Here is a 23,165-nt window from a genome sequence, read left to right as displayed (position 1 = left end):
TGACGTTTACATGTTTGGGAAATGCAACCAACTTGAGAGAACAATACGTTGTCGTTTAATTGGGATAAGATTGTTGGTTTTGATCTCACTCGCGAACATGGAGTGTGAGATAATACTTTCCAAATGCTAACGAGCACCAGCGTGTTTATTTAAATTGACGCGCTTCCCTTGCGAGTCTTGAGAAAATAAGGTTAACCTTATGTTAAGGATTGGCCTTGAAGTTCTAAATATCGGTATGGCCGTGTCACGATGTCAGCAGGCCACGATATTGTGATTGATGTTCTAGAAGGTAAAATTGGATAATCCTTATAATCTTGTCGAACAAATAATCAATTCACCCCTTTTAGCTTAACATGAAATTTTAAAAAAATTATTTTTGATATTTTGGAGGAAACAAACCCTCAACTTGCATTTTTCGCTCAGAAAATCCCTCCTCTACTCTCGGCTGAGCAAAGGTGTTACACTCTCTAGAAAAAATTAAAAAAATTAAAAAAACCATTAATAGTTTATTTATTTCGTAAATTAATACTTTTTTTTATGAATTAAATTAATACTTAATAATTTTAATTTTTAATAGTATATATTTTAATTTTTAAAAATTCAATAATTAATTTAATTTTTGATAAAAAAATAAAAAGAATTATGCTTTTTTCCCTCATTCTTATTCCTTTCTCCTTTTCTTTTCTTCTTTTTCATCCCTTTTTCTTCTTCTTTCTCTTTCTTCCGACCAACACCGTCTGCCGCTATCCACTGCCGCTTCCTTCCGCTACCACCTCCTTAAGCGAGGAGTTGCTGCTCCTCGCCTGAGGAGCAGCAGATCTGCTCCTAGATTCAGATCTGCGTTTTAGGCGAGGAGCTCAACTCCTAGCCTGAGGAGCAGTAGATCCTTTAACGAGGAGTTGCTGTTCCTCGTTTTAGAAGAGTAGATCTACTCTTCCAACGTGGATGAACAAATTTACTCCTACAGAGCAACGGCTCCTCGTCTGAGGAGCGGTTTGTGACAGAATGGGGTCGGGCGGTTTCCAATGGTTTAGATTTAGGTGTTTAAATAAAATTATTAGACTATTAGATTTAGTTAGGATTTTAACTGTTTTTATTGTGATTAATTAGAATTGATTAGTTCAATTAGCAATCTCACTCTTTTTTTGGAGTGTTTTTGTGTACAAGGAGTTGATTTGAGCTAAATACGCAAGTTGCGGCTCTATTTGATCTAAACACGTCCAAAATAACTCATTTGATATTTCGTGCCAAGTTGAGGGGTAAATCGATCCTTTGTTCTTAATCTTCTCTATTGTGGGAATATTTTTGAACAACGAATAAACTCATATCTTTAAATTTGTATTTCAAAATCAAATATGCCCTGTATTAATTTTTGGACTAATGATCTAAAAAAGGCCCACCTTTTAACTTATTTTCGATTTCACCATGACGATATCCAAATCATTATTTTAAAAATCGAACAACCGGTTCAACCGTCGATTGAACTAGTTCAATGAAACTGTTGGGGAATTTTTTTTAGCATTTTTTCGTCTCTAATTCTTTTTATACAGTTTGACATAGGTGCAACAGGTTCAATAACTGGTATAATGACCGGTTCAATTTGGTCCAAACCAGTTCAACCATATTTTTGGTTTTTTGTATTTTTTTGAACCAAACCACTAGTCGGATCCCGGTTCGACAAGTCGGTTCCGTTTAGTTTTTAAACATTGATCCAAATCCACATTTTTGGATTAAAAGTTTTAAATTTGGACTAAACTGTAAGTTTTTCTAGACTAAATTGGAAGAAAATAAACTTCATGGGAAATTTCTGTAAAAGTTCGGAACTTTAAGGACCAAAGTGGATATTTATCAAATATCCAGGACATAATTGAAACAAAATAAAGTTATAGAAAATTCGGTAAAAATCAAACAATACAAGGACCAAAAAGGATATTTGTCCAGTTGCAGGACTTAAATGGAAGAAAATAAACTTTATGGAAATTTTGATAAATGTCCGAAATTACAGGGACAATTTTGGATATTTTACCAAATTCCATAATTTTCTTCCACCTAGCGCGTGCAACACGCGCTTCTATCCCTTGCTGCGCATGGTGCTCACGCGCGTCTCCTTCCTTGTGAGGCGGTGCTGGCTTATTTTCCAAGAAAATTAAATTTTCTTCGCAAAAAGTTACAGAAACCAATTTTCCTTCCCAAATAGCAACTTACATATCATGATTTTAGGCCAAATTCTTACAAAACTTAACAATAATTTAATCCAACCCATGCAAACTCATTTAATCAAATTTATGTGCTAATTTAAATAAGTAAAATTTTGCATCATCCAAAATAAATAAAAATTCAATTCAATTCTTCGATTTTCTTAACTTAATGAAAATCAAAACGGTTTTAAGAATATGCATCCGTGCTCTGATACCACATGTTAGAAATCTAACATCCTTATTTTAGCCAGATCGATATGCATGTTACTTAAAACACATAAAACAATTGAATTGAATATGAGATCAAGAAACGAAACCTGATTTGAAAACGTCGAGTTCTTGATCCCTAGACGCCATCTGGATCAAAAGCTATGATCTTCTCCCTTATGATCTCAATCAGGAGATGGCCCTATTCTCTATAACTTATGTTTTCTCTGAACTTTATGAGAAATCAGATAATACTTTTTATGAGATCAAGGAATGAACATAGCTATTTATACTACTTAAGGAGTTGAACGGGCTCCCATCAAAACTCGTTAACTCCAGTCCGCACTTTATCCTCCACACACAAATTAGAGCCCAGACCCTCTTTATTTGATCACACGAACTTAATAAAACACTAGCCCATTAATAAAGCCCACACTACGGAAGCCTATATCAGAATTAAAAAAATTCCAACATTAAGGTGACAAAATCATATCAACGTTTTTTAAAAGGGACTCAAAATTATAAGGTGGGCAGTTACCCACCATACGCTCTTCCTAGGTCCGCCTCTGGGTCTACTGATAAAAGTGTACTTACTTCTGTTCTACTAAAAGAAGATGACATCTTTCTTGATAGCTAAGAAAGAATTACCGGTTCGAATGATGATGAGCGTTCAGAATCTCTACGCAATACGAGCTCTACAAGGGTAATTTTCTTTGAACAATGTACTTGTTTTCAAGATTCTAATTGGTTACTGATTTGATTGATGACTTGTCTTTACCTTCAAATGGTTATCATCTTGTTTTGTTTTTGAATCCTGACGGATAGTTTTATTAGGTTAATCAGAATGGATTTCTTTTCAATTTTCGGTTTGCCGGTATGCATGTTAGACTGAAATTCTTTGAAGGATTGGTAAAAGATTGATAGATTGCATAAATGCCTTGTCTTTGTTTTACTTTTGAAAGACAAATTGCCTAAGGAAAATGTATTAGAAGATTGATACTTTCAAATGGTTCTCTTTGCTTATAATAGACATTTTGCCTATTAGGAAAATTCTTGTTGCATCCAACTGAAATTAATGTTCTGTTAAATTTAAAATGGAGATCTGATTGTATGCTTTAATATTTTCGGTTCGCCTTTTAACGGTATGCATGTGAGACTGGAATTCTTTTAAGGATTCGTAAAAGATAGATGGATTGCATAAATGTCATGTCTTTTTTTTGCTTTTGAAAGACAAATTGCCTAAGGAAAATGTTTTAGAAGATCTTCAAATGGTTCTCTTTGCTTATAATAGACAGTTTGCCTTTTAGGAAAATTCTTGTTGCATCCAACTGACTTTAATGTTTGGTTAATTTTAGAATGAAGATCTGATTTTGGTAATGACATCTGATGGACCATTGCTGCTCGATGTGAATACCATGGTGGAGGCAACCTCTTCCACCAAACTTCCAGAGGCTGTGCTGCATGTAAAGTCACCATCTGTTTTACTTGGCGGTTCGCAGAGGGGCTTTCACATTCTTGGCACATGTCAAGGAGTGGTTGTTTTTTTTTCGGGACAACTATAGTGCTATGGAATCCTAGTACTGCAGATTCACATGTCTTGATATCTTCTCCTATTAGCTTCCTGTTTGTAAATGGTTACATCTACTGTGAAGCAAAGGGTGTACCTGAGCTCATATTGACAGAAGGTGTAAAAACTTGGAATTACCGCTTCGGGCATGGCTGGGAAGATCCTTTAGACCACAATCATATTGGCAAGCTGGAACCTAGGAGGGGGGTTTTAGAAGGTGATAAAGTGATCTGGATTCAAGGTTTACAGTTACTTAGCTATAACCTTTTAGAGAAGACTTATGAGACTATCAATCTACCTGAGATTAAAGCTGGAGCTTTTGAAGATAGCAGCTCTCTGTGTTTGTACGAGGTTGCGCTTGTGTGTGTCCTATCATAACATTGGTGATTCTTCACTAGATATGTTTTTTGTAGAGGGTGAGAAATTGGATCTACTGATGACTATATCGCATGATGCCAATAGTACGATGTGTCCGATTGTTTTGACAAGGGAGGTGATGATTACGTCATGCTTGTGTAGGGGTTGGAAGTTGAGGCTGTTCGGCCAATCATTTGGAGAGTTAGACGTTGGGTTGGCTCCATTTGCTGACTTAGTTTCTCTAAAAAAAACAGCATTCATTTCCAAACTCTAAACAGAAAGAGATAACTACAAGTGGGACAAATTTGATTTCATTAGGATTTAAGTGTTCTTTTTTACTTTCAAATAGTTAGAGGGTTTGAACAATTGTTAGTTAGTTTGATTCAATTTGGAAGTAATGGGAATGTTTCTCAATTTTTCTTGTTGTAAAGAATTGCAATTGGATATGGATTAATGATAATAAGAATAATGTTCTTCCTTGGACGACTCATTTGTGAACAATTTGTTGAAAATATGAAATTTTTGCAACTTTTAGCAGTTCCCCATGGCCTGAGGTACAAGACCACTTAATTTGTTCTGATACAATTCAATAGCAGAAAGGTTTTCTAATATGCACAATTCTGGAGGAAAGCTACTTGTAAGTGTAAGCTTGTTTCTGATAAGCTATTATTTTACGTAGTTTTTATAGCATTTATTCGTTAGATTTTAGCACTTGCGCGTAAAATAAGAGCGTATATAGTTAGGTTTTTGTGTTTTGTAGTTTTTATGAATAAATATTAAATTTCATCAGTTTTGGGGTATTTATGATTGAAACAAGGTCAAATAGTCAAAGGCAGAAGAATTCAGAAAACCAGAGTCAAACCCAAACCCAACCGATTTGAATTGAATCGACACCGTTCAAAGAGCAAAAAACCAGCAGGTCAGCCGGCCCACGACTTTAGGCCGGCCAAGGGCCGGCTGAGACCTGAATACACGAGAAAATATGTCCACATTGGAGGCAACGAAATTCTAAAGTCATCACATCGGACTTTCCATAATCAGCAGAATATTGCATTCACTCTCTAGAGAGTGATCTTTCTTGACTTGCACACAAAGAAGTGAGCTTTGACAATAAGATAGAAGCTCATTAAGGGAAGAAGCTATGCTCTTTTAGAAACAAGATAAGTCAAAATTGGTGGTCCACCCAAGATAGATATGGAAGGACTTGATCATTACTCCACTTTTAAAAGAAAGAAGATATTCTCAACTTGATCATGATTCAAGTTTCATATGGAAGGATGATATCTTTGGCTTAAACTCCACTCCAAGTGACTCTATAAATAGACCCCATTTGTGTAGAGCAAATATATACCATTTAGTGTATACTTAAGCTTAGCCATCAAAAATACTCTTTTAGTATAGATTATCTCTATCTTTTATTTCTATGTACTCAAGGTGTAACTTATTCATTGTTGTTATTCATATGACAATGGGTAACTAAACCTTTAGTTCGAGGGTTGATATGAACGTTTATTTATATAATTGATTGGCCTTGAATATTTTGGTGATTTATCGTGTATCAGTTATTGAACTTAATGCTTAGATTAAATTGAGAAATTGATTCATGATATATGTTTAGTTAACTAATTGAGAAATTGTTAATTAAATAGATCTAAATAATCGGAAACTTAAAGGACAACGCCATGAGAGTGGGTTGAAATTTAAGTAATCTTGAGTTTGCTTCATAATCACAATTTAGTTGGTTAATTGATTTTTAATAACATGAGACTGAGTTAATTATCGATTAATTAACAGGTGTTAAAATTTGGTATTAATTAATATTCTTCATGCTTGAATGTTTTTGATCAATTCATTCATTGCCCTATGTTTTAATTATTGACTCGAGAGAGCTTAGCTAAAATAGATAAGTTAATCAACAATGTATGAATTAATAACACGAGAGTGAGTTAATGAATACGTGCTCTTAAGGGTTTGCTTAATAAATATCATTTAATCATTTGACTAGGTTCATTATAACACGAGAGTGAGTAATTTGCCTATGAACTGGTTATTTGCTTATTTTTATCTATAGTAACTCGAGAGAGAGCTATGGATGCTTTAGACTAGCCTGAACTATAATTTTGGCAGTACAACTGAGTTGTGATCATTTCGGTTTTTGAGTTTCGAAAGAGCGGGATACGATATTTTAGAATAGCTCGATTCTAAATAATCACCAAGATATTTATTGTTCATGATTTTATATTATTATTCAGAATTATCAACCCTTGAACCTTTACTCTTATTATTTACAAAAATCATCTTTTAATTCACTTTTATTTTATTGATTTTAATTACTTAATTTATTTGTTAATTGTTTACTTTTAATATTTTGGTTACAAAATCTCAAACCATTTTCGTAGCTAACCGGTCAAAAAAATTCTCAAAATTAGTCGTTAAATCCATTGTCTATGTGGGATCGATATCCGTACTTTCGGATTATATTACTTGTACGATACCATCACTTGCGGTTAGCAATCAACAGTTTCCAACGAGTGAATCTAAACCAAAGATTTGTAGTTCAAGATCTCAGTTGGGGTTTTCGCAGTAAACTTATCAGAATCATCCAGTCTGAAAATCCACCATCCAAAGTTTGCTGTCAAGTCCTGGCCCCTGTGGAGCACTACCAGTCAGGTATGTAGTTGTGGAATAGCTACACAGTTTGAGTAAAAACTTAACAGAACGGAACCTCCGACTCTGAGGCTATCAATTGAGAGGTCAAGCTTTGTCAAGTTCCTCAAGCCACTGAGCCCTTAGGTATTACACCAGTGAACTGATTCTCAAAGAGGTTTGCATAATTCTCATAATGTAATTCAAGTGCAAATATATAGATTGATTAACTACTCATCAAAGTATAATTTCAGTAAATAAGCATTTGAAATACAACTAAACTTCAGTTAAGAGAAACACATAAATTTCAATTGATGAACAATTTTATTGACTTTTTACTTTTTCCAAACACCTCAAGATTTGAATTTATTTTGCACATTTGGCTTATTAGAAAAACGACACCGTATTATTTCGTGCCAAAAATTGTCTAATTCCCGCGCAAACAAAACCCAAACCCTCTAAAATCCCAAAATCGATTCAAATCCTCAGTCCCCAACATTCCAACCGAAAAACACCATGGCCACCGGAGCCACCGCCACTCCCGGCAGCAAATCCGAAAATCCACCACAATCGACGCCAGTACTAACCGACACAGAAATCATAACCCTAGCAAATCAAACTCACCTCCATCCCTACATTCTTTCAACCTCCTCAATTCCCACTCTCATCTCCTACCTTAAAACTCGCTCGCATTCTCCGACGCCGTCAATCGCCGTCGCCGATTACACGCTTGCTCTCCTCTCTCTCATTTCTCTCGCTCCACACAAACCCCCGCTCTGTTCGCTTCTCTCGTCTCTCCTCTCCGCCTACACTAATCTCTTCATTTCTCAGCAAATCCCTCGCGATTCAAATTCTCTTAAAACGATCAGTTTCTTCAATACTCTGTTAACTTACATCCCGATCGACGATGTTGACTCAATCGTTGACTTAATTTTGACTAGTTTTTGCAATTTAACTACTCCTGAGGATACTCAAATACTCGAAATTATTCCTGGTTGTTTTAATTGTTTGTATAGTGAGAAAGGAAGAGATTACGTGAATTTGATTTTGGATAAGGTTATTGATAATCAATGGTCAAAAGTATTGTTGATTAAATTGGTTTCATTAGCTAGAGAGTTTCTAGGGTTTCTTGATAAAGCGAGAGCTAGAGTATTCTTGGAGAAAGTGTTTGATGGAATGAATGGAGTTGATTTGCAGGACTTGCCTTCACTTGCTTATCAGTTACTGGTTTTGGCCTCGAAAGGATTTAGTAAGAGGGAGGTTATTGAAGGGATTATTAGGTTTTTCGGGTCGGAATTGGGGTTGAAAGGTGGTTCTATAGTTAGGCAAATAGAAGGGACTGTTTTGCTTCATGTTAATTTTGCCGTGAAGCAAGATCCTTCCTTAGGACAAGAGGCTATTAGGCTTGTGAAATTGGATTCTAGGGCTCTTAATCATTTCACTGTTGTTGTTTTACTTTCTATTGCTAGGGTTAAAAGGTTTAAAGAAAGTTCCATCGGGGTTTTGAAAACTGCGGTGCTTTCTGCTTATCATGATTACAAGCTTTCTAGGTAACATATATTGCTTGTTTAGTGTGCTTGTTAATGTGTTGTATACTTCATGAAAAAGGTTGGCTTCTATTTATAGGTTTTTCAACTTTGCATTGATTGGTTGGTTGCGTTATTGTTTGTTTGAGTTAGTTGCTTGTTTGACAACTTCTATTGAAAATGGATTGATTGGTGCCTGCCCGTAATCACGAATTCATTATGATATGCAGTTTCAACGTAGCAAAAGTTGCTCCTACTATTCATCTGATGATATTGTTCTTTAACTTTCCTGACTTTCAGAGAGTTAATGTGGTTATCTGATGGGTTAAAGAAAGAGTATCTGCAAAATGTGCAAGTAGCTGAGAAGGCTATGTTAAGAGCTGTTAGTTTCTTCTGCCATAAATCCATCACTAGGCATGTTTATCTATTCAATGTAAATGTGCTAATTTAAGTTTGTATATAATTATCTCCAGGTTAATGAAAGCAACTATGGAAGGGAGCATATAGTTCCTACTATTGTGCAGTTCAGCTTTGTACTGTTAGAGTCATCAGAAGCCAGAAACAATGGTGACATATGCAATTTTAGTGGTCTTATGGGTGCTGAAGCACTTAGTATTCAGATGCTCAAAACCCTATTTGAGGTCCATGATATGGCAAGAAATGAGGTTGTTACAACTCCACTGATACTTTTCTAAAGTTCTAATATTCTAAAGTTCGAATATTCCAGAGGCAAATAATGAACAATAGGACATGGAATATGCATGTTTTCCTTCACCTATTTTCCTCTTAAAATTATGTATCTTCATGCTGTCTAAGGGATTCTGTGTCCTTTTACCGGGAACTATGTTTAGTTAAGCTAAAAGACTAACCTGTGTTCTGAAATGGAATGGCACAAGAGTTGAACTTCCATCATTTGGGACTTAAAATGGGCGCAGTTCCTTTTATTTTCTACCACTCTACATAACCACAGAGCTTTACGATATATTACTTTACATTTGAAAGTAAAATTCCGAAAGGCTCATTTATTTTTACAGAAAATCAGAAGTAAATTTGCTGAAGGATCTGTTAATTTTAACATATTTTATGCTTTTATGTTAAGTCATTCATCTTAAAATCTGCTTATTTCCTTGGATTCATCTTCATGCCATAAGTTATTCTTTCTTGATTAGATAGCCATTTTGAAGCCCAGACAGCTTATCTAGGAACTTCTTTTGTCATTTGCCAGATAGTTAGCATGTCATGAAAGTCAGTCTAATCGATTTGCTGACATGTTCCAGATTATAGAACAGTGCAAGTTTCGCATTCTTTCTTCAAAGCCAGAACTAAGCAGGCCAATCATAAGGTAATTTCTTGTACATTAATGTTAAAAAAATTTGTTGACTTTGTGTAAGCTGTGACATTATATTTTTATGTCCAGGCTGCTCTCTTTCTTGGTTCAGAGCTGTCCTCATGCAATGTTGGAGCATGTTTCTCATCTAAAGGAGATGTTGGATTATTTTACTTTTATGAATGGAATTACTGCCTCTGATCTTGTTGCTGCTCTAGTACCCCTCATCAAATTTAATCGTGATCTCCGGGTAAATACTTTCTTGTGTCTAGACGTTAAAGACAACCAAGAAAAAAGGGACCTGTGTCATGCATCAGCGAGTATTCAAGGGAATAAAATTGAGTTGATTACATTTATACTTTTCCCAGAAGTACAGCAACAATTGTCAAATTGTGTGAAGAATATGGATTTTTTTTTAGAAAAAAGGAGTTCTAAATTTGTAAGCAAAATGTGCATATATGCATTTGCATATGCAACCATCAGGGCTACTAAGTAAAAGGCTTCAAGCTACATATTTTATCACCAGTTTCATTCAGTTTATAAAGTTATACATTTCATCACCACTTTCATTCAGTTTATTTAAGTATTAGTTATTCGTATGATGCAGGATTACACCATTTTGGTTGTGCGTAAAGCCATGTTTAGACAAGAAGATGCAATTCGTCTTGCAGCAACAAATGCTATTATTAGTGTTATACTGGCAGAAAAGCAAGCCAAAAGTTCTTTTCAAGACTCGTCTAGCCAAGCAAGCTGTAGCCAGCAAACTGAAATGCCCTGTAGCTATGGTGGAGATCTCTTCCACGAACTGAGTGGTTTACTACAGAGGTGTCTTTATCAGCAGGTTCCATCTTTATGTCTTTTCATACATGCCTTCCCTATTTGAAACCGTTCTTTTTTGAAGTTTGTCTTGTACGCCATTCTCTTTTGATATCGTTTAAGGCAGACGTCAAAGAAGTTGTGTATCGCGGTCTTCTAAAGCTTGTCTTGGTGGATCCAACTAGTGGAGGAGCTGTTTTTGATTTTCTCTGGCCTCACTTCCTTCGTTTTTTCAAGGAGGTAGTTGTTGACAATTTGATATTTATTTTATTTAAGCTTCATATGGTATATGCTTGTCTTCCATGTAAGATTATAGCCCTGCATGTCGAAGTTTGCAAAAAGAGAACCTCTAAACTTAAACATCAAATATTATATTGTACTTGAACTTGTATGTTAGTGATTCATTTACGTGGTTGATATTGACTAGTATGGATTGCAGGATAGTGGTGTTCAAGTTGGAATCAGTAGCTGTATAAAATCAGAGTGTGACAAGGTCATCGTTGAAGAGCCTCTAGACTGTCTTCTATCTTGTATTTCTTGGATCTTACTCCTTCAACCACATGATAGAACTGATCATCCAGATTCGTCTTGGGCGTGTTTTGGTTTCTCCCTTTCTCAAGATATTGAGGTATTGATTTCTCTGATCAGAATAGATTATTTTATTGGCATGATATATGAATGTCTAGTCACATCATTAATGTTCCATTTCTGCAGGCAAGGAGATCCCCATCTGGTGAGTCTTTCTCCAAGGCTCTCCTGAAGATTCGGGATTTTCTAAAGAAGGGAAATCTGGAAGGTTTGAAAGATTTTCTTTACAGCATCATAGTTCTTATGTATGGATCTTTTTGAAGAATCAGCAATTTTGCGCTATATATTATATTTTAGGCCTAATGTCTTAACAATACCAAACCTTTGCAAGCCGTATCAATTCTAACCAAACCTTTCAAAAATCAGGGCAAAAAACAGGTTTATTTTAAAAAACGGCTATAAAAGAAACACAATATTCCCAAACGGGCTAAATGAGGCGATTTTGAAAGGTTTGGTTAGAATTGACATGATTCGCAAAGGTTTGGTGTTTTTAAGACATTAAGCCTATATTTTAAAGTTAGTTGGTTTTCTTTAGTCAAAAATGGAGAGGAAGTACACTTTGGACGGATGAGTTTCTCATGCTCATTTGTTTCCCTCTCTTCATGTCAGAGCAGGCATCGTTAGTCCAACTCAGGATTCTGGCTCTACATCTTTAGATGAAGAACACGGAAAATGCCGTGCATTGCTTTTGTCAGGGATTATTGAAGTGGTATTGAATATTATTGCTACCGAGTTTGAGAAAGCAACAGGTTTGAAGAGGATTGATCTTGAAAAGGAAATTCTTGAGATTGTTAATCTACATGCATCACTCAGAAAGTATTCCTGTATGAGGCAGAGCAGTGGTGTCAAAAGAGGAAGTCAACAAGCTGCTACTCTTGATATGCCTGGAAATGGTCATTTCAGCAGTAACATAGGGACTCAAGAACGGATTTCTTTTTTGGCGACTTCAAGTCTCTGTCAGCTAATAAATTTAACCTTGGATATGTGCAATAATGAATGGTCTAAAGGCACTGCAGCTTCTCAGAACCATAGCCAGCCATCTTCAAAGGGAACATTGAAATGCTTAAACTGTGTTCCTTTTGTTTTGAATTTTTCCCTTCACCACATAAGATCTTATGCTAGCGGAAGAAAAGAAGACCCAGTTAAGAATTTAGTCTATGGGGAAATTAAATTAATGGGGCCTCCTTTGCTGAAACTGATTTGCTTGCTCATTTCCGGACCAAAGTTTCCGACGGATCAGAAAAAAGAATTGAGGAAAAAGAATGATCTTGAAGACAGAAAGGAATATCTTCCTCTATCACTATTGTGCTTGAAGGAATTGATTGCCAGTAGCTTGAAGAATTCATATTCCTCTGCGTTGCTTGAAGATTTGTTATCGATCTCCACACTCAAGTACGAGCTGGATGAAGACTATGAAGAAGCTTCCAGGATTGATGACCTCCAGATAAGAATCACAGTGTTATTTATTCTCAAAATTCTTTGTCCACTGTTTGCTGAGTTGCTTACACAATCATGTTTTCATGAAATTGAGGTAAATGAATCATCCCATGTCTTGTAATGTTTGTATTTTTTTAGATGATATACAATTTTGACTAGAAATTTTTTAACTCACAAAGATAACGCCATTTAACGTATCATTTGGTTCTTAGATCGTCTGTGATATGTTGTTGATGATTGGTGACAATCTGCCTTCCAAATGGAGGAAGTCTATTGGATCCTGGGGTTTAAATATCTGCAAAAGTAATAACATAAGAAATTCTAAGGTTGCGAAAAGTGTGGCTTCGCTTGCAATTTCTTTAAGTTCGCCTCCAGATGATTTAGTAGTAGCACATTACTTAGCTAAGGAGTTATTAGATGTCGCTGGATTCATCGGACCGGACACTGACAAGCCATTAGAGTTATCTAAATCGTACCCCATCATAAACCATTCAACATGGACCGCTATAAGTTTATGCATCCTGAAATTGATCGAAGCAGTTGTCAACGATATAGATTGGGCCATCAGAAAACTAAAGACATTCTTTCTGGTAGAACAACAATGCATTCATCATAGTCAGAATGTAGAACATGCATCAGAACTGGAAGTCGAGGATAATATTTGTTCGAGGGCTGAAGCAGTGGTGAATGTATTATCTTTCTTCGTTTTGATGAACATCAAGGGTAAGCAAGCAATTTGCACAGAAGTAATCAATTATATTAATTTCTCTTTTCTTGTATTTCATTGTTAAATATTATGTAAACAGACCCTCAAGCAGAGCAATTACTAAGATTGACTGTAAAGTTTTACAAGCAATTGGCTCAGATTTCAAAGCTGAGGATAGCTACTAAGGGATGGAAACAACTTCTACCTACTCTAGCTTTCCAGCGGCTTGTGGAAGTAACCTCCAAGAAGCTTACAGGTCCTCTTTATAAATTTGTAGCGGAGGTTCAAAAGGTATGTAGTTCTCCATCATATGACCATTTTTTCTTTTTCATAAATTGTTTTAACCGAGTTGAGTCAACTTACGAGTTACTCAAGAGTCTAGACAGATTTGAATATTCAACTCGATGTCAAACATTATTAGTCATGGATTGCATAACTTGGGACTTGCAGGAACAACAAGAAAAGCCTAATACAAAGGGAATCATAAACAAGATCAAGAGGGAGAACAAATGCATTCCGGACCTAATCTTCCAAATAGAAGATTATGAGAAGTATCTCATTCGGATCAGCAAGGCAAGTAAAGTCAATTTACTGAAGCATGTCAAGCGAAGCACATCCAGGGATTTCAAAATAATAGATCCTCACAACAAGGAAAAACCTGATCCAGATCATGAAAATAGCCACAAATCAAATGAAGATTCTGAAGATAATGTATCACAGAAATCTCTGTCACCTCGGACCAATAGTCCTCAAGTTGCGGAGGATTCTGACGGCGAGAATGGATTTGATTTGCCTAATGCCAAGAGAATGAGGAATGATAGAGTAGTGCAAGACTCAGATGATGAATCATAGCAACGCAAAATAACCCTTTTCTGCTGCTGCAGTTGATCTGTTGCTTAAGCTTCCAATTACAACATATGAATTTTGGGTAATTTTCTCACTCCCTAAACTTTAATTCATAATTATATTCTCGATAAACTTCCATTTTATATCAGTATTGTCTGTGACATTACTCCAACTATATTTCCGTTGAACCAACTATAGCTCAAATGGTATAAGGACAATCGGATTTCTGTAAGAACCAATACATTTTCACTTTGTATGTCAAATGTTTGTGTTTGACTTTTCGGTCCAAAGATAACTTCAACTGGCTGTCAAGTTATTGAATTTTGATGGAAATGGAGTTGGAGTGACGGTAGACGCTATGGATATAAAATAAAAGTTGTGGTAGAATATAATTAAGATTTAAAGTTTAGAGTATAGTAGGAGAGAGATAAAAGTTGAGGGACCCAATGTATTTTGTTTACATTACTCATGCAAAGGTTAGGCATCAATCATTTCATAAATAGAAACGTCAGTCCGCGAGTTGAACTTGACTCTTGTGTTAAGATTAAATATTATAGAATTAGTTAAAAATTGTAAATTTTGTCAAAATAAGTCCACCCATTTGGACTTGATGTAATCATTCTTTAATTAGAGGTTAAATTTAGAGATTAGAATATGAAACAATACCTAATAAATATGTTTACTTAATCTGCTGAGGCAGAAAGTGTAGATGATTTAAGGTTTAATATATAGTTTGACCCGTGAGCTTGTATGTTTTTTTCCATCTAATTCCTAAACTTAGTGTCTCTCTTATCGAACCTCTGAATTTTTCTAAATAATTCAATTTGACCCTTGGACTTGATAAATATGTAAACATTAAATTCCTCCGTGCCCACATGACACTTGAAACATACTAGAAGGATTTGTGTACGGAGGGGCTCAATTTTTACGTATTTATCAAGTCCAAGGGTCAAAACGGATTATTTAACAAGTTCAAAGGTTCAATAGGTGAGACGTTAAGTTTAAGAGTTAGATGAGTAAAAAAATATAAATTCAGGGATCAAATAATATATTCAGCCGGCGATTTAATAAAGAGTTGCGCATTTACTATTCAGTATTTAGACACTTAATTGTAAAATGAAAAAGTATAGATATTCAATCAAAATATTTGGAAAGTTTAAACACTAATATCACAATTACTGAGTTTTATTTCTACTCTGCTTTAGTAACTGTAAAACTGTAAAAAATTCTGCTTAATATAAACTCAATTCAATTTTCACTCTGAATTATTCTTTCTTTTTCTTTTCTTTTTCACTGTCTTACATCAAGAAAGAACACATAAATAACTTCATCTCAAAGGGAAAGCCGGTTCTCGTAAAATTAGAAAAACCAAACCCACAGCCAATCATCAGCAGCAACAAACTCCAAGAACAAAATGAGTACCGAAGAAGCAAAACGAACCACCAACGGAGGTATAGTCGGGAAATCCATCTCCGATGATCGGAAAGTATCTCCGGCTACACCTCCTCCTAGTTCCAAGAAAATCATCATAAAAAACGCCGACATGAAAGACGACATGCAAAAGGAAGCTATTGATATTGCTATCTCCGTTAGTTCTCTCACTTTCAACTTCAATTCTTCTCTATTTTAGTTTACTGATTGTTTTGATTTTGGGTATTTGTTAGGCTTTTGAGAAGAACAATGTAGAGAAAGATGTAGCAGAGCATATAAAGAAGGAGTTTGATAAGAAGCACGGACCCACTTGGCATTGCATCGTTGGTCGTAATTTTGGTAACTCCATTCTTGATTAATTTCTTATGGTCAGATTTGATGTTGCTGGGCGTAGAACTGATTTTTGAAGTTAAAATTAAGATTAGATGCGATAAACATAGTTAAACCTTATCTTTGTGAATTCCCCAAATTGAAAAGTAATTTACATCTCAAGAAAATAGGATTTTTGTTTGTTCCTCTGTTAGGGTATATACAAGTTTACAAATGTACCTTGTCTCTTATAAACGCGTGCGCTTCTACGAGTGCTGAACTGGTTTTTCATTGGAGGAATGTCCTGCTTGCCAAACTAACTTGTTTAAAACTAAGGAAACAGAGAAGAAATAAGGTGATTATAGATTGACTTATCTGAGAATGCAATTAGCTATATCTTGGTGACATCTATAAGAGGCGTGTTTGACGACTTTGACCTATCGCTGGCTAAGAATTAATACACAACTGTTTCCAATTTGTGGAATTTGTCATCGGTCGACAGTCTGTTTATTTGTTTTGTACAAGTATTTAGACATGGATAGAAGTTCAGTGGTTGGGTTTAGTTAGATAGAAGAGGCAGAATGTGCATGATCTCCATCAAACCTGCCTAGGCTGGCTGCATTTTATTGCAGAGAGCCGACGCCATTTGAATGCCTGAAATGAATTTGTTGTCGTGCTGCTTACTGTATTCCAAACAATTGAGGGATTTATAATGATCATTATGACCAAATTACTTACTTGCCAAATTGACTGATCTTGAAGTAGAATGTAGAAACAAGATTTTTTCCGAGCATCCCTTGGTCATTAACATGTTCTGGAAATGCAAAGAACTATGCCCTATAGCACAAAGGGGTGGGGATTTCTGCGCGGATTTTAGTATGTAGGTTGTATGCAACTAGTACATGATCTATTTCTGATTGGTGAGTGGCCTTAAACAGTCTAGGCAGATTTATTAATACCCAATGGATAGGGTTCACTTTTTATTGCTTCTTAACCTCCAGTTAATCTTCTAAAATCCTTTTCAATCACAAGAAATTGGAATCCTAATCCTATAAAAATCAATTTCATTTTTTTTTGGATAATTTAATAAGCTCTAATCAGTTTCTTAGATACTAAATCTGCACTTACGCTGTTAATTTCAGAACTAGTCATCCCTCTTTAATATTGTAAGCAGGGCTGTAAATGGTACACTTCCTATGGATTACAAACTTATGTAACTAAGCAAAGCAAATATATGATATCAATCAAGTAAAAGGACTGTTAAATTGACAATCTTCTGTTTATGTGGCATGACATATTAATTTGTTTTGGTCTGGGGAATGGGGGGAAATAGATGTTCATCAAGTCAGTCTTCTAGGCTTGTTGCCTCACTTTGAGCTTGACTATCGCCATAATATTTTTTCTTCCTATAGTGTTGCACTAGCCTATTCCTTCACACCTTCTACATTGTTGAATCATTCATTCAGTTCTTCATATTTATTGCTATCCTGGGTAAGCTTTCTTTTAAGATTTGGATTAACGTCCTCTACAAGAATTTGATCCACCGTCTCTTTAGATAGTTATATTGCTCCTTTCCATTTTTTCCTTTCTTAGATGCAAGTGTAAAACAGAAACTACATCTGTATACTATGATGTGCTCTTTAGTTTCTTCTGGGGATTCAGATGAAAAGTTTCTTCTGTCATTTAAATCGAATTTTGGTTCTCTTCTTTTTCTTATTTCTTCTGTCTGTTATGTACAGGTTCGTATGTGACTCACGAGACAAACCATTTCGTTTATTTCTATTTAGACCAGAAAGCAGTTCTGCTATTCAAATCTGGTTGACTGTGATGGAGATATCAAAGATGGCAACTACAAGTTCACGATCACGGCGCTATAGTTACTTCTGTATGTATTAAGCCAAATTCACTTGCATGCATGAAAAACCCGATCTATTCGTATACCCAATGTGTATATTAGATTTCACTCTGGATATGAATTTATGGTCTTTCCAGTCAAATGTTTTTCTAGTCTTTTTGAGTCGATGTGCTTCATCTGCTGCTGCTATTCAGTTAATTTTACGCAGCAAATTATTATTGGGCAAACGGGCATTCCTCTCCCAAGTACCGTGCCTTACAGTAGCTTCATGATGTTCTTGCTCTTGTTCTTGTAAGTAGAAAAATGCGGCGAAGATGATGAATGCTTTTGCATAATTTTTTCGATCGTCAGCAAAACAATGTTTTGTGTCTACTTATATAAAGCTTTCTACAAAATGAATGTTATGGAGCAAATATGCGCTCTGGATAATGTTTCCTTAATTAAATAGCATAAATTACTCTTGAAAATGGATTACTATTTTCTGATTTTTAAATTATTTAATTGTTTATCTTCTATTAACTATCGACATGTCAAAAGACTTAAATTAATAAAAATAAAATTTGATTTTACCTTTCATTTCTTTTTCACTAAATTAGTTTAAAATTAAAATAATGTATTCTATGTAATTTTAATAACTGTTTCAATAATTGAATAATAAAAATATTAAAATTAGCGAAATATTTCTAGAGCATAATCATCAAAAATATCTGTCTTTCGACTTTCTTTTATGTATTTATATTTCAAACTTTTAAAATCTTCAATTTTATCCTATTTACTAATTTGAAGTTTCAATTGTACTCATTCTTTTAAATTGGAGTTTTTTCATTCTGAAAAGGTTTAAATACGTCCTTTATATTTGACTGTAGTCTAAATAAGTCGGTGATATTTTTAAAAAGTACTAAAAACTATGGAATATGGATTGCTTCAACCATCTTGATATCCCATCTTGGCTTCAGCTTCCGAAGTTCAGCTTGACGACCATGGAGTGGATTTTACTAATGTTCACTCTTAATCTGTTTTAGGCTTTATGCATCTTCTTCTTCTTGTAATAAAAATAATAAAAATTATTAATTTAAAATTAATTATTAATAAAATATATTAAAATAATTATCCTTTTGAATTAATTTATATTGAAAAAGAATTAATTTTTTTTCGATTTAATCTTTAAATAACATAAATAGTAAACGGAAGGAAAAATAGTTAAATAGCTTAATATGAGCAAATAATTTACTTTAAAAAAATAAATATATGAAGTAATTATGATTTTAAAATAAAATAATATGATAATTAATATAGAATAATCTATAAAATAAAATTATAATTAAAAATCCTATTGATAGACAAATATAATAATGGGTTATTTAGAAAACTATCCTAAAAAAAATAGCTTGATTTTCAAAAATACACTCTGAGTCAAAATGTTTTATCCAAAAATTAAAAATATATTCATGTATTTATTTTTTACTATAAAAAAATATGTATTTGATTCCTTAAAAGTATATTATTGAACATCTTTAATACATCTCTAATACAGTACGTATAAAAGCAAAAACTTTTTAGATATTTAAAAGAAAACTTGGATACTAAATAAAAACTTTTTTGAAAACATGTATATAAAACTTGGATTAATTATAAATTAATACACGAACTTTACTTTAATTTGTAATTATAATATATTAAAATTTGGCAATTACCACACCAACTTTTACTTTTTGACAAATTGGTATACCAAACTAGAAAAATGCTAACATGAATATTGTAATATATAACCACGTGTTGTTGCATAATTGGTTGGTGTACCAATTTACTAAAATTGGAAGTTGGTGTGGTAATTATTAAATTTTAAAATTTATATGGTAATTTCAAATTAGGATAAAATTTGTATATCAATTTATAATTAACCCTTAAAACTTGTCTTTCTTAGTATTTCTGTAATTTTCCCCATAATAAATGGAGCATCAAAATAAAGAGAAAGTAAGTGGCAAGTCTTATTTATTCCAAAGTAGCATTACGTAATTCCCGTATCTTTTTATTCTATATAGTCAATAATTATTTTCATGTGCGGTTCCCTTTCTAGGGTTCAATCTTTTTTTTAATAAATGAAAATAATGAGATAATATATCATTAATTTTTTAATTAATATTAGAGATAAAAAAATATATTTTAATAGTACAAAAATGAGATTCTTCTATATATAAAAATAATAAATAAAATGGATGGAAAAAAGTAGTAATTTCGTTATAAAATATCCTAACTTTAAAGACTAGATAATCTATATCTATATCTATCTATACTATATATAAAAGCACGGATGGGGGGGGGGACAGACAAATTTACTGAATAATCATTTTCAGTTTACTACTAAATAAATGTTTTATAGTCATTAACTAATTAGTTATTTAATTAATCACTATTATAATTAAAGTCCTAACTAGAATAGGTAGTTAAATTATCTCCAATTTAATTTTTAGTATGTAAAAAATAACTAAATTGTCTCCAAATTAGTAGGAATACCTATCTTTTAGTTTGATTGAATTACAAAATTAAAATAATGTATTTGATTAATATATTAAATAAAAATTGATATAATTATACTAAACTTACTAATATATTCATTGACGAGTTACGTTACGAGTCACGTGCATAGCACGTAATACGAAACTAGTATTATAAAAATTACTATGTAATATGACACAAATATTTTTTATAAAATAAATAGACAAATAAAATATAGAGATAAGAATTGCCGAAAATAGCAGATAGATGTAAGAAGGGACACGTAGCTAATTTGGAGTGTTGTTGCTTTTGTTTCCAAAACGCAATTAAGTTGCTATAATTAACATTTAATATAATCTGATTGTTTATCTCTTATTCTATCAGTTGTAGCCTGTACGGCTAACATGCCCATCTTTGTTAATTGATGGATACCGAATCCTACTGTAAGTATAATGGAGCCGAGTTGAGGAGATCCACTCTCAGGCGACACCGGACTCCCCCTGAAGACGGAAAGATATGAAGGAGATACCGAATCTCTAAGATTCGGTAATATACTAATAAAGACCGAATCCCACATGATCCGCCAAGAGCGCGTCAGGTCCGGGATTCGGGTAAACGACTGAATATGGAAATCTTGTCCTATTTGGACACAAACACTACATATGGAAGGATAAGCTCTACTTTAGGAAGATAAGACTATTTAGGAAGACGTTCCTAAATAGGACTCTTATCAGATTAAGGTAGATCTCGACAAATCAGGAGAATCCTTAAGATACGGCCGAATCCCTACAAAGTAGGATTCACCTGCCTAATACAACTCTACTAGGTATATTCGACTACTATAAAAGGAGCACGAGGTATGCCTAGAATCACAATTACATTCATATACTCGAAACGCTGCTCAAAGCTCTAAACTGACTTTAGCATCGGAGAGTTAATCGGACAACCACCGTCCGGTTAGCTTCTACCCTGTTTTGCAGGTTCACTCACCGGTTCAGAAGGCAGACTCCATCAATTGGCGCCGTCTGTGGGAAAAGCTTAACTAAACTTCAAAAGAAGGAGCTTTTCTGAACTCAAAAACAAATCTCATTGAAGAAGATGACTTCTGAAAGAGTAAACCTGAAGGATCAAACGACACGGAGAAAACGAAAAGCAACAGAACTCTCAACTCCTCCTCCAGTGGCTTTTGACGGAGAGGACTTCGGGAGAATAGCCGAAGAGCACAACGAAGCTCTGGTAGTGGCCATGATCATCGAACACTGGAACGTTGAGAGAATCCTAATCGATGAAGGAAGCGCAATAAACCTGATAACAAAAAAGGCCTACGAAAGCCTAGGAGGAGACCTAGCGGAACTAAAGAGAAATGCCACGCCTGTGGTAGGATTTGGGGGCTTGCCAATTAAGCCCAATGGAACAACTACTCTCGACGTCAAGCTAGGAAGGACAAGGAAAAGCGAGGAATTACCTACACGGTTTAGCGTGGTAGAAATCGACCTGCCGTACAACGCGATACTGGGGAGACCTTTCCTCCACGACTCAGCCGCCGTGACGAGCATAAAGGCGCTAATCATGAAGATACCGACGAAACAAGGAATTATCACGATACAAGGGAACCGAGCCGAGGCGAAAAAGTGCTACGAACAAGCAATAAGAGAATCAGGCGAAGCAATGGCAATAGAAGAAATCCTTAATCACGACATCGAAGAAAAAGAAACAGCACCCGAAGGCGAAACAAAGAAACTCCAACTCGACAAGGAGAAAAGAGTAAATCTCGGCGCAAACATGAACCCAAAGATCGAAAGCGAAATCACAGCCATGCTGAAAAACAACGTCAAAACCTTCGCTGCTAACGCATCAGAAATAGTCGGAATAGACCCCCAGGTCATTACTCATGATCTAAATGTAGCAGAAGCGGCGAACCCAGTAAAGCAAAAGAAAAGGAAGTTCTCGGAAGAAAAACAGAAAATAATCGCTGAAGAAGTAGAAAAACTGGAGAAAGCAGGATTCATACGAGAAGTCCACTACCCCGAATGGGTAGCTAACGTAGTTATCGTAAAGAAAGCCAACGGAAAAAATAGAATGTGTGTGGATTACACCGATCTAAAGTGTCCTAAAGATAGCTACCCTCTCCCAGATATCGACCAACTCGTGGACTCTACTGCTGGACACGCGATGTATAGCCTAGCCGACGCAGCTCAAGGCTACCACCAAATCCAGATGAAGGAACAAGACCAGGAAAAAACTTCATTCATCACGGAGGGAGGAACTTACTGCTACACGGCAATGCCTTTCGGCTTGAAAAATGCTGGAGCAACATACCAAAGACTTATGAATTTCATGTTCAAAGACGAGATAGGAAAGCGAGTCCAGGTGTATGTAGACGACCTAATCATCAAGAGCAAGAAAGAAGAAACCCATGCAAAAGATCTTGAAGAAACATTCAACATACTGAATAAGTTTGGAATGAAGCTGAACCCCGACAAATGCACGTTTGGCGTACAAGGCGGGAAATTCCTGGGATTCATGATATCTCAAAGAGGAATAGAGGCGAACCCCGAGAAGATCAAAGCAATTATGGACATGAAGGCACCAAGAAGCATAAATGAAGTTCAAAAACTCAACGGGCGAATCACAGCACTCGGTAGATTCATGTCTTGCTCAGCAAAAAGATGCTTGCCTTTCTTCAAAGCCCTCAAAGGAACACAAAAATTTGAATGGAATGAAGACTGCGAGAACGCCTTTGAAGAAATAAAGAAATTCCTCGTCACCCCTCCATTGCTAAGCAGACCGCTGAAAGGGGAGACACTATACCTATACATCAGCACCACGAACGAGACCATCGGGACAGTGCTG

The 23,165-nt window shown here is 34.9% G+C and overlaps 2 protein-coding genes across 2 annotated transcripts; both read left to right on the top strand.

Annotated features, from left to right (window-relative positions):
• The first annotated feature begins 7,400 nt into the window (after positions 1 to 7,400).
• LOC126668035 (uncharacterized) lies at positions 7,401 to 14,851 on the top strand. The gene is made up of 13 exons (XM_050361237.2): positions 7,401 to 8,525; positions 8,802 to 8,883; positions 8,975 to 9,166; positions 9,779 to 9,843; positions 9,919 to 10,078; positions 10,436 to 10,669; positions 10,768 to 10,884; positions 11,084 to 11,272; positions 11,359 to 11,440; positions 11,847 to 12,763; positions 12,882 to 13,392; positions 13,476 to 13,666; positions 13,826 to 14,851. Exons 1-13 carry the CDS (start codon positions 7,492 to 7,494, stop codon positions 14,225 to 14,227), a joined length of 4,176 nt encoding a protein of 1,391 aa, XP_050217194.1. The 5' UTR covers positions 7,401 to 7,491; the 3' UTR covers positions 14,228 to 14,851.
• A 643-nt stretch (positions 14,852 to 15,494) lies between these two features.
• LOC126668036 (uncharacterized) lies at positions 15,495 to 17,981 on the top strand. Its single transcript, XM_050361238.2, has 3 exons — positions 15,495 to 15,809; positions 15,886 to 15,991; positions 17,701 to 17,981. The coding sequence occupies exons 1-3, from the start codon at positions 15,636 to 15,638 to the stop codon at positions 17,781 to 17,783; spliced, it is 363 nt and encodes a 120-aa protein (XP_050217195.1). The 5' UTR covers positions 15,495 to 15,635; the 3' UTR covers positions 17,784 to 17,981.
• Positions 17,982 to 23,165: the final 5,184 nt, after the last annotated feature.

The sequence above is a fragment of the Mercurialis annua genome, linkage group LG2 (genome assembly GCF_937616625.2).
Source record: "Mercurialis annua linkage group LG2, ddMerAnnu1.2, whole genome shotgun sequence".
Lineage (NCBI taxonomy): Eukaryota > Viridiplantae > Streptophyta > Magnoliopsida > Malpighiales > Euphorbiaceae > Mercurialis > Mercurialis annua.
Note: the sequence above shows the minus strand (reverse complement) of the source record. Positions and strands in the feature narration are given on the sequence as shown.